At 38.4% G+C, this 17397-nt stretch overlaps 1 protein-coding gene across 4 annotated transcripts in view; it reads right to left on the bottom strand.

The window, feature by feature from the left end:
- NETO1 (neuropilin and tolloid like 1) overlaps positions 1-17397 on the bottom strand; it is a 766912-nt gene that overhangs the window by 523807 nt on the left and 225708 nt on the right. For all 4 annotated transcript variants that reach the window (XM_069219884.1, XM_069219887.1, XM_069219886.1 and 1 more), the window contains exons 5-6: positions 13633-13674; positions 13382-13509 (exon numbers count right to left, since the gene is read on the bottom strand). In XM_069219884.1, the coding sequence (XP_069075985.1) occupies positions 13382-13509; positions 13633-13674 (170 nt within the window). The remainder of the gene's footprint in view (positions 1-13381; positions 13510-13632; positions 13675-17397) is intronic.

The raw sequence follows: 17397 nt of genomic DNA, 5'->3' as shown, positions 1-17397 counted from the left end.
GTGGCTTACATGTAGTAAAAGGGAAGGTTTGGGCCTGGCAAGTGGGTTCACTGGTCAGGTCAAAGTGGCAGTGCAAAACTTCAAACACAGACACTGCAGTGTTTACTCATGTGGGTGGGGCAATCAATGCTGCAGGCCCACTAGTACCATTTGATATACAGGGCCCGGGCACCTCTGGTGCACTTTGCTAGGGACTTACTGGTAAATCAAATATGCCAATCGTGGATAAACCAATCACCAATACAATTTAGACAGAGGGACATGCACTTTAGCACTGATTAGCAGTGGTAAAGTGCCCAGAGTCCTAAAGCTGACAAAAAAGCTCAGAAAAAATAGGAGGAAGGAGGCAAAAGTTTTGGGAATGACACTGCAAAAAAAGGTCCAGGTCCAACAATTGTGATCTCATCCAATTATTGTTCTTATTTGTTCTAAACCTCACAAATTCCATTGATTTTAAATTTTGTATACTTTCCACAGGGTTAATGTAATTGAAGTAAAAACAGAAAATGAAGTGCTAAAATGTTCTGTTGCCTGTCACTCATCAAACCAAAGCCTTTATACTGATTAATCATACTAAAGATCATGTAAAAACCCAGATAGACAGAGCACAAACAAATTAAATCAGGTTTTTATCGAACTATCATTTTTCTTGACAGAAAGGGTTACTAAGCCATGCGGAACATTTGCATGCCTCTGTACAGTTACTTAAAAATGAAGACTACTGAATAAAATACTTTGTTATGACTGCTTATTCAGGTGTGTAGGCCTGATGATACTCTTAAAAAAAAACCTTTTTGTATATATTACATCTAATGTGGTATCTAAGTAAATTAAACATTTATAAATATCATCAAGGCACAAGCGCCAGTGAGCTCAACTTCTAGAGTAATACATTATGCATGCTTTGTTTGAAAGGACATAGGGGAATTAACATGCCCAAGCTGAATATCCCGTGTCACAAAATTCCATAACTCTGTTACACCACTACACTCGTTGTCCGCAATGAAAGGGCAATAAGAGAAGAACAGACAAAATAGTAGAGAGGTACACATTCCAGTGATGAGCCAAGTACTGATTCCATCAGAAGATTAATTTAAAAACCAACAACAAAACTAAACAGAAGCAATTATAAAGAGGCCAAAATACATCAGTTGAATATGGTTTATGTGATCCTGTTTAATTTTACTCCCGTTGTAGTCTTGACCCCTGACACCAAGAGTTGTCCGTGCTGTTCCAAGTGTAGCAGCTGGCAAGCTAAGGGTAACAGCTCCCATACCCACATACTACCATATCAAATGTAAGTTTTAGATAAAAATCTGTTAAACTTGCGTCTTAGTGTAAATAGTCATAAATATAAACATAGACATATCAAATAATAAAACTAGACCATTTTTTTTACAGAAAGTCGAAAGTGGCCTAACCAGACTGTCATCTCCACATAATACATGTTTACTAGCAGTGTCAAAGCGGTTGACTCGAACAAAGCACCATAGTTAACAAATATTGCTTTTAAAATGCGTCCCTAAAATAAGTAAAAACAAAAAGACGTCTATCAAAATATTTCAACATATGCATTTATAATAATATTTTCCTCCATTAACCCAATCTGTGCCACTACACTCAGGACCGAAAACAGTGGAATCAGACCTACTTGAATTACAGTACCTCAGTCTTCTTTCGCTGGTGGGGCAGTTAGGCTAGCACCGAGAAGTTTCCATTCTCACCCTGCATATATCCTGTAGCAGTAATAGATGTTTTCCTCTCTAGATGTCTCCAGTTTCTTCTATTGGAGGTCTGCAGGACTAATCCTTCCAGTTCCGGCTAAATAGGAAACGGAGCTCATCCCTTAAGCCCATCGGAGGAAGCATGCATAACTCTGCATGAGTTCATTTTTAAAACAATATGATATAGCTAGTTTTTTATAACCATTTTGTTACTCCTTCCAAAAGAGTACAGAGATTTTAGTATGAGCCCTTGAAAACAGAGATTGTGTACATCTTTAAAAAAAACTGGATCTCACAATAACATACCAGGGCCCATCTCCTACCTGTATCATATTACTGGGCTGTATTTTCAGTATGTATTTCCAGGAAACTCTGTAGTCACAGGATAACATTTCTGCACAATAGAAAACCAGTGGAGTCATTTTGCTTTTGAAAACAAATAAAAGGGAACATCGATATACTATCAATTCATCATTAAATCTACCTAACCCTATCCAAGACACCATAACCTGAGCCACTAGATATAAATGTTTGGTTTAATATAAAGAACAGGCAAATGATACAACTAAATACTTGTATGAGTTTTCTGTTCCCACTATATTTCAAGTTTTTATTAAAAACCAGAATCAACCTTAACTGTTAGTTGATTATCAACCTAGTAATTTTATAAAGCCACCGATTTCCTTTGTAGCTCAATATGCCTGTGGTCCATTAAAATCAGTTCATTTGAGTGAAAACGACATACTCTTTTCACTTTAGATTGGTGATATGCAAAATATAGGCCATAGAGGAAGGATGCCAGAAAACAGACCTGTTTCAGGTCATTATCAATTAAAATACTGTGGGAGAGATGGCCTTTTAAATAAAATTCCATCTATGTCCATTTAGAACAGTGTAAAGCACTGAGAACTGAAACACATTTGTGAATAATTTTCCAAGCACACAAATTCTTCCAAATGTGATGTCTATCCATCAAATCAAAATCATACAAAACAACTACTTAAACTCCACAATTATTCTAATGCCATCAGCACTATTGCCGACAGCAGTGGTCTATAGTATAATGACTCAATCTAAAACTGCCTTGTTTTAAATGTATCATTTGACCAACAATCAAAGTTTTCAAATGATGTAAAATGCATTTGATTAAAAACTGCCAGAGATGTTAATTCAGTCCTACACGCCTACAGTTGGTATGACGGCTAGCATTTCCTTTTTTATTGCTAGGAGTCACCTTCACCTCATATCAAATGAGGAGGGAACTGCTCAGGTTCACCCACCTATTGAAAGAAATGTAACAATTTTTGCAGCCACTTTTTCACAACATATTTTAAGATAATGGCTGCTAAGGTATCAGGGTTGGAAGTTCTATTTCAACTCATTGGAAACAATAGGTCTTTTACAGGTGGAGAATGGGGAATTAATCAAGTATTTCACTATCAGCATAATAAGATACACCAATGTGAGGTCTTCCTACTGATTCATATAAATTTGCCACATGCACAACCAAGGCCTCTTCTTAGATCACACAAATCATACAGTGATTCTAATGTACCCATCTTCACCAAACTCTAGAATTTTCCAAGATCACCAATTTCACTGGCTTCACTTATTAAGGACTAGTTTAGCATAACATTTATATTTTGCTTCCCTAATCAGTGGTCTATATTGATCCTGAAGCTGATTTAATTCCAGATGTACCACTGTATCTCACCCTTCTGTTACTCTGTAATGCATTTTTATCTTACTCGTACTTAGTTGACAGATTTTGTCAAACCGCCTATGGTGATGGATGAGAACAAGGACTGCTTATCAGACGAGCCATTTCCCTCACTACATGGTACTTCTAAGCAAGAAATTAACTTATTTAATATTTGATTGCACCCATTAAGGTGATCCTCAGTAGGTGATGAATCATCCACCTAAAGGAAGGAACTGTGTAGTTGAGACAGGTGCAGTAACTGTGGTTTACTGCTTACTAAGTGCAAAATTAAAAGTTGGTTCATAAACATAATTTATTGGGAGATTTGATCGTCGACCTTGAACTTCTGTCTAGCAGGTGCATTTAAAGAACTTCAACCATTGAAACTAGCCAATCTAGGAAAGACTAATATACTACACATCACAGAAAACCATCTAGAGCTAGTACTAGGAGGAAGGTGGGGTAAATAACCATTGTATAATGGTAATAAATTATTCATTGCATAGTCAACGAAATGGTGGAGTTAATTTTAATTTAAAATCCACAGCTATAATAATTATTGTAGAAGAAAACTGAGCATTTTATTAGCTAACTTGGATACATTCATGTGGAGCCTATTGAAGCTTAACACCCTATTTTCCTTTGAGGGAATGTCTGGTTCTAAAAATCAATACAAAACCTCTTCTTATTATAACTACCGACACCTGAATGTGGCCACTCTGTGACAGGGCCCATTTTAATCTCTTATGCACCTAACAGTGACTTAAGTTACAGACAAATCATGTCACTTCTCTATCTGAAATGATGGTATTTCAGTTTTGTCTGCATGTTAGAAGTCTAGCCTTAGAACCTATGTTTTTCTAGCATGGGCTATGCTAAGACTGTCTATACTAAATATGCATGTTTGCCATTCTAAACATCTACACCACAATTTAAGATGAGTTTACTTTTCTGTCAGAGGTATTCTTTCTAATAAAAGGCTTAAAAATATACTGGGCATTCAAGATATACCTGTATTAAAGATGTTTAGTCAATATAATGAAGTGGCATATCACTTAAAATACATTATAAGAGGGGCAGATTTGACCTACTTATAAGTTCTCTCTAGACTACATAAGAGCTACAACATTTCACATTGTGTAAAGATTTTAAACACCCTTTCTAAAACATGTAACATTCCTAATGTTCAGCATTTTGCCTTATTGTACCTAAAAGATAACTAAATGTGATTAGTGCATGTTTATATGAGTATTGCCTTTATAAATAATTAGCATGATTCAGAAAAAGTGTCAAACTAATCTAGTATTACAAATCTGATGTTATCTATGGCATGGTGTTGCCCACTCAGGCAAAAAGTGACCCAAGCAATCGTTTTGGCATATCATTTTGTGATAATATCAAACATGCCATTTACTGCCAACTCGAAGGCGTTTAGTCCATGATTTGTTTCACCCTTAGGATGGTTTGTGCATATTGTGGGTATATCTGTATTGATAGAAGATGTGATATAATGGTGCACATTCTTGACACATTGTTTGCATTCTTGACATAGTTTGACCATCCCTGCCATAACTGTAAAATGGCATGGCACCATGTGATATGATTGGTTTCTCTGATATTTGATAAAGATACAGGGTGTTGAAAGTCAGAAACTGTATTTCTGTGATGATAGTGTAGAAAAAACAGGTACCTGGTAGAAATAACCATTTGTGAGCATCAAAAAATATGTGTTAAACAGGTAAAAATCATTTTTCATTGTAGAACAATGCAGTTTGTGAAACTGACATTTTGTTGGGAAAGTTTGTCATTTTTACCCAAAATGAAACATTTACATTTGATAGAAAATAGTGTGTATAGTCACAGGATAAAACGCTGATGCTTTGTAACAACATGACTACATTCTATTTGGAGCTGATTTATGCGTGACAATTCATGCGGATTTCAGGTGTCGTATTACATATGATGGCTCCTTGATTAAAGGTTTCACATTGTGCAATGGCTGCTATTTCTTGAGTTCTGTGGCAGCAATATATTATGCATATCAATTTAGGGAAGATTCCTACAATTGCTCTCTGAAACCAATAGATGTCTTCCTTCAGAGCCTATCAAGCCTCAGTAGCACCTCAGTATGACACTGTAACATCCCTCTATCTCTTATGGGATGTGTGATACTACCTCAAGGTACCACTATGCCGCCAACACAAAAGCAGGCATCTTATTAAGATGCGCTCCTAGTGTAACTATTTGCAACTACTTTGACCCCCAATATTCAACCCAACACTGACCTTTTTAAAGTAAAGGTAGTTTAAATAATTGTCATGTATTATATTATGTAACTAACAAGGCACAATGCATCATTTTGTGCTAGCCATAATCTAATTAAAGGAAATTATTAATCATAACAAATCTGGCCCTACCTACCCTAACATGAACCATCAATCAAAATTAAATTAAATGTAATATTTATCTGTACAATAACATTTTATATATGTATTAACCTGTTCATGAATTGAAATAAAAGACAAACACATCCTAATCATAATGATAATAATTAGAGCGCTAACCTTTAATTATTTTCTAATGATTAAATGCATGAAAATTAATCCAATAACCCTATTAATTATTAATGTCACAGTAGTTTATTTTTAAATGATTTAAGTAATATCCATGACCAGCACTTAATTTTAATTATTTAAAATTACATTAAATAGATAGCAATTATCTAATGCTATTTCAGACCTTACTGCTGTTCTTATAACCTTACATGTTTTAATTTAATACATTAAAAAAATTGTCCTTTTCTTAAGTACTTAATACATTTACATTACAGTGGATTACATAATCTACCATAACTCTTAATTAAATGAATTAAAAGCAAACACAATTGCATGAAATACATTAGGAACCTTGTAGTCTTAATTTAACTAAATAATACAAAAACTAAATTAACCAGTTTTTTTTTTTTTAAATAAAGTTCTTTAAAAAAAAAATATTGTATTGATTTTGTCCATTCGAAATTTATGATAAGGTTTTTAGTAAAAGACTCCAGCACAATGCAGCTTCAGAGCAATGCTTCCTGTAGCTCCGCTGAACAGCTCATTCTGTATGTAGGGACATAACTAACTATAGGCATAGTTATACCACCAAGGTGTTGCAATTATGCTCCCTGAAGTCCACCCAAAACCGACATGTCCCATTAGCCCATTGAGCTAAAGCCAAAGGGGTGACAATTCAGCTGATTCAACTTTTTCCATCACCCTCATCTTTAATATGTTCAGTACTGCTTTAACTTTATCTCTTACGAAAAAAGGGATATCCCAACTTTAAGTGTTGTTTACTTTCAGTATGATTTAATGAGAGAATGCTCTATACCTTCCCTTAACACATTAAGGAATTTATCTTGCACTGTCATTATAATATCTTCTCCCTTATCCACTGTCAATACGTGTCATGGCCATTTGGAGCAAGCACAATATGTAACATCTTTTGATCCTGTCATCCTAGTAGGTTTGAAAAAAACACCCCCTACCCTCAAAGGAATTTCCTATTGCAAACATTTGATGAAACAGTAAACCATAGTAAACCTGATTCAGCAACAGTGTGGATGAGAATAGCACCAATTGTCATATGACAAGTTGGTTTACTCATGCTTTTATTATTTCCATTCACATTCAAAACAACATTGTTCTCACAATTGATGACATCAACGTTATCATCACTTCCACAATCAGAAGTACCCTCATTGCATTCCATTGTGTTGAAAGCTCCAAGGTTTCTTTTGTTACCACACACATAAGCGAAATGCCATGGTCCAAACATTTTTGTGTAAATAGGATTTTATTGATAGTTGAATGACTAACACTCCCAAAGCAATGGCAGTTCATAACTCGATCACTTCCTACTTGATGTAAAATACTATGGGCCCGAAAAAAGCCCCCACAGTCGTCCTGGAGGCTCTGCAGTCAAGGCAGAGTCTCCTCACCTGTGGCAGAATCTCATCACTGCAGTTTCTCACTGTAGGGATTCTGCCACAAGTTCAGAGCCTTCACCACAACTGTGGAGGCTATTTGTGAATCATGCCCTATAAATGTTCTTTTGGCATTTACAGTTTCTCATAACCATGTTTAATGTTACTGACAATTTCTTCTTTTTTAGCAAGTTCTTTATATTTGTCTTTATACTCTAGAGCAGGTATAGCACATCTAAAGGATAACATTGCTTTTATTACAATAGCCATTGCATTAGCCAGAGGGGATTCACCATTAACTCAGAGGTTGTCCTGGATTCTAGTGTTATTTGTGCGCAGAACTTTTTGGTCTCTGATAAATTCTTCTTATAAAATCATAAACATGCGTATGATAACTAACTTCCTCAAAGTCAACATATTTATCTACACTCTCACTGTTTTTCTGAGCTTGATGGAAAAATTAAATTATTTGATCCACACACACACTGTAGAAGCATAATAATCAACCTCATTTACCATTTAATTTACAAAGTTATCAATCTCTCTTACACCACATGTTGAACAATATGTTTATTTTAGGAGGAGTCTCCTATCAAACATAAACATAAAAACAATTGCAATATATAAACGTACTAATATACATAAAAACTGCATGTCAAATGTATTTAAAAAAATTCAAATAAAGCTATAAACAGAAATAGTTTTTACAAAATAGTCCACTTGAACTTCTATACACAAGTAATTGGTCTGTGTCTCAGGCGGCTATCTGAATGTAAATATTTAGTTATGGCAATACCTGTTAACTAATTTATTATTGGTTCTAGGTATACTTATAGTATGTTCACACTGTCTAACAGCCATATTCATGCACATGGGAATTATTCATTTCTTTCTAATGTGATGATGTGCTGGGCAACAGAACAAAAAATTGGCAATAGATTCAACAGGCACCTTGCAGGAAGGATAAATATTAGAATAGGCAATATTCGCTTTCCATTTGTACAAAAACAATTCAACAAGTAGTATTCCAATTTGAAATTTCATAAGTAATGTTTGTGGCTCAGTTGGTTCTGTTTGATCCAACAACTTTTCAAACACCATTATATTTTTGAAATTTAAGAACCTTATGGTCAAGGAGCCTAATTTTGAATCTAGCGGTCACTTTTCCTGCATATATGCTGAATATTTAGCTTTAAAAGTAGCAGTTATTCCGATTGAAATGGACTCAGGATTATCCCAAATGTCACGGAGGTCCAAATTATAAAACCAGGACTTGATGTGAGAAAACCATGGTAATATACTTCCTTTGTCCTTTTCTCTCAGTTCTGCAAATGCTTGCTTATATGGTTCTAATTATTTGTTACACAACAATCTTTAACAATAAAACAAAGGATTTAAAGTAGCCCAATCTACTTTTATCTCCAAATCCAAGGGTACCAGACTCAATGTTGCACTTTGCAGAAAGTTAACAAGTGTTCTCAGGAGTTTATTTTCAAAACAAGCAAGATTATTTACATCACAATTGCCTCATAACTCTGCATCATACAGAGCTATGTCCAGCTTTAGCTTGGTATATTTCCAAAACTAGTGATATTGGGTTATATGTGGAAGAATTATGTGATTTTAAGAATAAGCTCTGTGTTGACAGGTCAGTTGGCTTTGTATAATCTGAGGTGTCCATGTGAGCGAATTGACTAACTGTACCCGTAAATAATTGAAGTCCTTTACTCTTCAAATAAGCTATCACTCAAATTTCATCTTGCCCCTAAAGGACCTTGTGAATAGACTGCAATAAGTTTTGTTTTTCTGAGGTTAGTTTCCAACCAACTTGTGTACACAATTTTGATAATCTGTTAACCAAGGTTTTGAAGATGAGTAGGATGTCATCTGCAAAGGGAAGGTCATGTAGTTTCTGATCGGCTAATATAGGGAAACCATTTTCACAGCTGTAAAGCATTTTGATCACCCCATTTAACATAGTATGAGCAAGGCCGGGGCCAGAACACAGCATGGGCAAACCCCCCTCTCATGTTAATCTAGTCTGCCAATATTTAGCCTTGTAAATGCATATTATTGGTTCAAATAATTTATCTGACATACTCATGTTCCTTAGTACCTCCCAGAGCTTAAGTCACAGGACCAAATCAAAAACTGCCCTTAAGTCTACAAATACAACATGTAAATGACTGTGGTTCAATACTACACTTTTCCAAAGATATAACATAAAACAGAAAAAACTGGTTAATGGTGCTAGTATGTAGTCTAAATCCTGCATGGAGAGGGCATAGTACTTGTAAGTTTTTTAATTCAATCATGGACTCTGTTCGAAATATTCTTAGCCCCTCACCAGGACTCAGGGATATCAGCACTAGCTAAAATTGCATTGAAAAGGGCATGAAAATATGGTCCCTACACATCAGGTTCAGTTCAATAAATTCCCCTGGGATCCTATTTACACCTGGTGCTTTGCCATCTGTAACAGCCTCAGTAGCTACAATTGTTTCACCTAAAGTAAATGAAACTGGAAGCACACTTCTAAAGCAGACTGACAAGGTTTTGATTCCCATACCCCCTGTAGAATTCACTCTACTATCTGGACCTGAACAGAGACCAGAGGATTGCTCATGCCAAATCTGTGCTTGAACAATAAACTCCAAATTCTTATTTGCCTTTGAGTTACCCTGTGTGAGAAGATACCAAAAGGATGAAGAATCATTAGTTTTCATAGTGGTAAACCAATTCTCACTAAAATAATTCCTCCCCCCTTTTTTTCACATAAAGCTAATTCTGTCTTACATTGTTTCCTTCCCTCTCTCAGCTTAGCCCTAATGACTCCTTTAATCGCCAACAGCAATTTAGATTTGCTTCACTGCAGCCATGATCAAACCAATATATTTCTCCTGGTTAGTGAGGCTGTGGGTTCATGCACCAGAGAAAATAAACTTTATGTGCTGGAAAACAGACTATTGTGAATGTTCATTAATGGAATCTCCGTGCTCAGAAAATCTGTATAGGGTTCAAGTGTTTGAGCATCAGTGGTGTATATACTGACAAGCACATCTGATCTTCCCTTTCTCAAAGGCCATTTCACATGTCTTCTCATTCTTGTGTAAAAGATAAGCACAACAAGTGCCTTAATAGGTGCAGCTAGATCAGAAAGTGGAGAATTATTCATAAAAAGAGCAATCATTTCTATCTTCTGCTACCATGGCATACAAGCTAGGCCAGAGGTGTATGTCCAGTAGGATGTATCTATTTTATTAGTGTTCTACCCACTTTTAAATGTATGTTTTGCTTTCTGGCCTGAGTTAGATTACCCATTACAGCTTTGTAAACCTTGAGTTAAGATAAATGATGCAATCTGTAGCAGCAGCTAAAAATATGAAGACTTCCTAACCCAAGAGAATGTAAAAGAGGCACCTTCAATGGTAATAATGTAATTTAAGAAATGTTATTTTTATTTAGCCCTGCTCATTAATGGCTCTCCTAGAGAAGGCTTGGAGGCTTGTGGTGAAGTCAGAGTGAATGTTAGGAAGGACCGTTATACTTGTCACCAAATCCTGTAATTATTATGTTCACGAGAAGTTTATTAGTAACAGAACACAGCACGAGGCAGCCTCAGCACAGAGTCGCCTTCTGCTTCGCCGCATAGCTTTCAACTTTTCTTTCAAAACACAACATTCTAGGTAAAATAAAAATGATTCCAGAACAACCCAGTGACCAGTCTAAAGGCACGCAAGTGCTGAGGTGGAAAGAACATTGTAATTATATGGTATTGTACGCAAATACATTGATGGAGTCGAATAATCTGTAGTTGCAATTCCATTTTAGACCCCATGATGTAGTGGCTCATACATGTAGTAGCATCAAAGATATGGGAATTTGACCTCTGTTGTCAACAACTTTGTGTGATTTGTCTCATCTATTTTTATTTTCATATCCACCCATGGTGTTAGATTCTCTGTCATATTTTTCACTGGGAACCTATTCGAAGAGACATGATGGGAAAATTAAAGAAGTGAAATGTAGAATTGAAGAAAGATGCTAATTACATTTAAAACAATGACAGGATATTTGAAGTGTTTATAAAATGTTTGAACTACTTGTAGCACCAGGAGTTTTCACCTTTTCTTTAGGCACATTGTGCTGTCATTCTAACTTTTGTCACTCTTTTTACAAAGATCATCAGGATGGTGAGCCTCCAACACCCATTGCAGGAATAAGTATTATTTCACAGATTATAGAAATATTGAAGTATGTATTTGAGGATACCTCAGAAGCCAGGGCTTAATAGTGAAAATAGACAAAAAGTGCCCTGTAAAATGTTAATTTGTCAATTTATTTCCCAATTTTCACAGTAGGAGAACCTTGCAAAATACCTTGGGACGAAGTTGTGGTTACTTGTGTTATTCTTTGTAATTCAAATCAACTCATGGACCTATTCCCCTCCAATTTAAAATAACACCAGCTGCCATAGCTATTCAGTCTGCTGTAGTCAAACACATCTTAGAGGGAGAAGTGGAGTTGTTTAATGGATTGTGGCCTAGCAACAATGTAGTCCAACCTTCAGCAACAATGGAGTCTAACTTTTATGTGCAAAATAGAATGCATGTCCTTTGACTGATGGTATAATTAGTGGTAGCTTTAAAATGAGGCTCGCTTTTCCAAGTTTCAGTTTTTGGCCTCTGTAGAACTATCTTTACTTCCAACTTTATTTTTATCTGTAACCGCCCATTTCTATGAAATGTCTTCACTTCTACATCAGGAACCCTGTGGAGAGAGTAGAAACAATATGTTGGCCCCAAAATGTGTCTCAGAAGGATGCATCCAGCACTGCTGAATATAAGGGTTGCTAAATGCCAAGGCATTGAATCAACTTCATGTCTTCTTCTTCAACCACCAGACACTCCCTGCCCCATTATCCTTCAACAATATCCAGCATCCCTGCAGCATCTTTTTCATTCGTCTTTTCTCCCATTGTCACTATTTTCCCTTCATTCTCCTCCTCCTTCTTCTTTCCCTCTTTTCTGGCCTTTTCTCTCTTGTTTTGGGTCAAAGGCTAACGCTGAAAAATATGTGCCAGTCCCCAAAATGAGTACCTGTGGGCCCCACCTGCAACCACCGGCTCATATTAACCACTCAGTGAAACATTCCAGTGTTATTTCGGACTGTGTGTAAACATTGTCATTTTCAAAACCAACCAAATACTCCTGTATCAACTAGGTGAGATGTAACACTAAACTAAGCATAGCGAGAGTGGCAGTGACAGTGGCTATGTTCTGTATGTGATTTAAATTGTTCTATCGAATTGAAGCGTATTCCACATACATCGTCATTCTGCTTTATTCCAACAAATCAACCTAAATATCCAAAAATAAAACGTGGCTGGAAAACCTCGAAAACGAACTACACAACGTTGGATAAGTATTGTACCTGTTAGGAAAAAGTGATGCAAGCAGAATATGTGACTCAAATAATATTCTAAAGAGCAAAATTAGGTCAAATAGCATTTGTAATGAAACAAACATATCACAAGTGAACATGTGAAAACATTCAAGTAATAAATACACTGTGATAGGTGTGTGTAAATAAATTAATGCCATTAAAATGGGCTCAAGAGCATCTGCAATAATACAAAAATGAAGACATTTCTTTAAAAAAATTACTAACATTTAACCACCAAAGCAGATTAACTAATTGACGTGCCTTGGCCCACAGTTGAATATGTTGTGAATATCACGACACAAAACTATTCAAGGAAAGTAAAAACACTAGTGTTGTGAACACGAATTTTATTTTCAATTATTGTAAACGAAGTTTTATTCAATTGCGTCCTTTATACCAATAAGAAGAGGTGTACTGTATTTTAATCCAGCAAGAGCTAGTTATGAAACATGAACATATGTAAAATATATCTCAAGCCAGCTGATACATTTATGGCACATTAGTAAAACAAATGACAGAACAGCTCCCGGAACAAGGACTGACCTTTGATCTCGGAGGCGCCCGGATGTACCATTTGCAGTCCACTGCTTCAGAGGCAGAAGCCTTCCCTTCCTTTACAATCTGGAGGGATTCAATTATTCCTTCTGGTCCACCCATCTCAAACTCACAAACTGAGCACACGTGCCAAGAAAAAAAGCGGAGAAGAAAAAAAAAAACTTGAATAACAACCGCAATTTAGTTTGTTTATCAAATATAACCGCAACGGTCAAGTTGTGATTGCTCATCATACCAACCTGGCAATGGCTTCAGAACTCCGAGGTCCTTGAAGTCCGGATCTTTAAAGGGAAGAACAAATGGGAACAGAAATAAAGGCTTATTAAAATAAATCACTGACACAGAAACGAAGAATAATACTTCAGCACAATGTTTTTAAGACAAACGATTTCTTTGGGAGAGATACTAAAAAGTGCTGCAAATAACATGTTGTGTTGCTCTTTTTCCAAATTATTAAGTGTAGACCATTTGGTAGTATCTATGTAGATGTATCATTGAGATTAAATGATGCATGCAGTCAATTAAAAGGCGAGTTGGAAACATTTTGTGCTGAGTCATTAGCAACAGTAGAACAATAGAATCCCAACACATGTTGTTAATTTAAATGACTCAACAATTAAGATTTCATGGGACGTTAGCCATTTTCTTTTTTTAGGGAGAAAAAAAGAGTAACATAATTCACAGCATTGTCAATTATTTGTAAGTATAAGTAAGAGTCTACGGCATATTGAAATCTAGCCCTGTAAATGTATAAATATCAGGAGTATAAACTAAAATGCTCTACAGTCTAACCTCAATGGTTTCATTGCAGCCTCGTTATTGAAATGCCTCTGAATATTTGAAAGCATACGCTTCTCAAAGTTAAAGTTGTTCATAAGGTCTTGCATTCTGGAGCAAGGCTATGGATAGGTTGACATCCTGCCAATGGTGTGCTATTTGCAGGTGGGCAAGCAAGACTGTGGTGAAGGTAAAATGATTATGGATTGTATTAGTGACTCCCAGCATAACTATTAAGCTATCGGGCAAGACCGGCATGTTTAGGACCCGAGAATCTCTAATAAGCAACCAGTCTTATTAAGTGGGAACGATAGGCCAAGATGCTAGCAAGTGAAATTGATCTAAAGTTCTAAAGTGGCATCAAGTGCACTGACTGTAGGAGGCTGGACTGGCTTGTAGTGAGTACCAAGGGGTACTTACACCTTGCACCAGGCCCAGGTATCCCTTATTAGTGCAGTGGGGTGTCTAGCAGCTTAGGCTGATAGAAAAGGTAGCTTAGCAGAGCAGCTTAGGCTGAACTAGGAGACGAGTGAAGCTCCTACAGCACCACTAGTGTCATATGCACAATATCATAAGAAAACACAATACACAGATATACTAAAAATAAAGGTACTTTATTTTTATGACAATATGCCAAAGTATCTCAGTGAGTACCCTCAGTATGAGGATAGCAAATATACACAAGAACTATGTACACAATACCAAAAATATGCAGTAATAGCAAGAGAAAACAGTGCAAACAATGTATAGTCACAATAGAATGCAATGGGGGCACATAGGAATAGGGGCAACACAAACCATATACTCTAGAAGTGGAATGCGAACCACGAATGGACCCCAAACCTGTGTGACCTCGTAGAGGGTCGCTGGGACTGTAAGAAAACAGTGAGGGTTGGAAAAATAGCCCACCCCAAGACCCTGAAAAGTGGGTGCAAAGTGCACCTAAGTTCCCCAAAGAGCACAGAAGTCGTGATAGGGGAATTCTGCAGGAAAGACCAACACCAGCAATGCAACAACGATGGATTTCCAGATGAGAGTACCTGTGGAACAAGGGGACCAAGTCCAAAAGTCACGATCAAGTCGGGAGTGGGCAGATGCCCAGGAAATGCCAGCTGTGGGTGCAAAGAAGCTGCCACTGAATGGTAGAAGCTGAGGATTCTGCACGAACGACAAAAGGCTAGAAACTTCCCCTTTGGACGATGGATGTCCCACGTCGTGAAGAGTCGTGCAGAAGTGTTTGCCCCGCAGAAAGACCGCAAACAAGCCTTGCTAGCTGCAAGGGTCGCAGTTAGGGTTTTTGAATGCTGCTGTGGCCCAGGAGGGACCAGGATGTCACCAATTGCGTGAGGGGACAAGGGGGGCGTCCAGAAAGACAAAGAGCCCACTCAGAAGCAAGCAGCACCCGCAGAAGTGCCGGAACAGACACTACAAAGTGGAGTGAATCGGTGCTCACCCGAAGTTGCACAAGAGAGTCCCACGCCGCCGGAGGACAACTCAGGAGGTCGTGCAATGCAGGTTAGAGTGCCGGGGACCCAGGATTGGCTGTGCACGAAGGAAATCCTCGGTGAGTGCACAGGAGCCGGAGTAGCTGCAAAACATGCGGTTCCCAGCAATGCAGTCTGGCGTGGGGAGGCAAGGACTTACCTCCACCAAACTTGGACTGAAGAGTCACTGGACTGTGGGAGTCACTTGGACAGAGTTGCTGAGTTCAAGGGACCTCGCTCGTCGTGCTGAGAGGAGACCCAGAGGACCGGTGATGCAGTTCTTTGGTGCCTGCAGTTGCAGGGGGAAGATTCCATCGACCCACGGGAGATTTCTTCGGAGCTTCTAGTGCAGAGAGGAGGCAGACTACCCCCACAGCATGCCCCACCAGGAAAACAGTCGAGAAGGCGGCAGGATCAGCGTTACAAGGTGGCAGTAGTCGTCTTTGCTACTTTGTTGCAGTTTTGCAGGCTTCCAGCGCGGTCAGCAGTCGATTCCTTGGCAGAAGGTGAAGAGAGAGATGCAGAGGAACTCTGATGAGCTCTTGCATTCGTTATCTAAGGAATTCCCCAAAGCAGAGACCCTAAATAGCCAGAAAACGAGGTTTGGCTACCTAGGAGAGAGGATAGGCTAGCAACACCTGAAGGAGACTATCTGAAGGAGTCTTTGATGTCACCTGCTGGCCCTGGCCACTCAGAGCAGTCCAGTGTGCCAGCAGAACCTCTGTTTCCAAGATGGCAGAGGTCTGGAGCACACTGGAGGAGCTCTGGGCATCTCCCAGGGGAGGTGCAGGTCAGGGGAGTGGTCACTCCCCTTTCCTTTGTCCAGTTTCGCACCAGAGCAGGGCTGAGGGATCCCTGAACCGGTGTAGACTGGCTTATGCAGAGATGTGCACCATCTGTGCCCATCAAAGCATTTCCAGAGGCTGGGGGAGGCTACTCCTCCCCAGCCCTGACACCTTATTCCAAAGGGAGAGGGTGTAACACCGTCTCTCTGAGGAAGTCCTTTGTTCTGCCTTCCTTGGCCAAGCCTGGCTGGACCCCAGGAGGGCAGAAACCTGTCTGAGGGGTTGGCAGCAGCAGCAGCTGCAGTGAAATACCGGGAAAGGCAGTTTGGCAGTACCTGGGTCTGTGCTAGAGACCCGGGGAATCATGGGATTGTCTCCCCAATACCAGGATGGCATTGGTGGGGCAATTCCATGATCTTAGACATGCTACATGGCCATATTCGGAGTTACCATTGTGAAGCTATACATAGGTAGTGACCTATGTATAGTGCACGCATGTAACGGTGTCCCCGCACTCACAAAGTCCGGGGAATTGGCCCTGAACAATGTGGGGGCACCTTGGCTAGTGCCAGGGTGCCCACACACTAAGTAACTTAGCACCCAACCTTTACTAGGTAAAGGTTAGACATATAGGTGACTTATAAGTTACTTAAGTGCAGTGTAAAATGGCTGTGAAATAACGTGGACGTTATTTCACTCAGGCTGCAGTTGCAGGCCTGTGTAAGAATTGTCAGAGCTCCCTATGGGTGGCAAAAGAAATGCTGCAGCCCATAGGGATCTCCTGGAACCCCAATACCCTGGGTACCTCAGTACCATATACTAGGGAATTATAAGGGTGTTCAAGTATGCCAATGTAAATTGGTGAAATTGGTCACTAGCCTGTTAGTGACAATTTGTAAAGAGAGAGCATAACCACTGAGGTTCTGGTTAGCAGAGCCTCAGTGAGACAGTTAGGCAT

Source organism: Pleurodeles waltl, chromosome 2_2 (genome assembly GCF_031143425.1).
Source record: "Pleurodeles waltl isolate 20211129_DDA chromosome 2_2, aPleWal1.hap1.20221129, whole genome shotgun sequence".
Classification (NCBI taxonomy): Eukaryota; Metazoa; Chordata; class Amphibia; order Caudata; family Salamandridae; genus Pleurodeles; species Pleurodeles waltl.
Note: the sequence above shows the minus strand (reverse complement) of the source record. Positions and strands in the feature narration are given on the sequence as shown.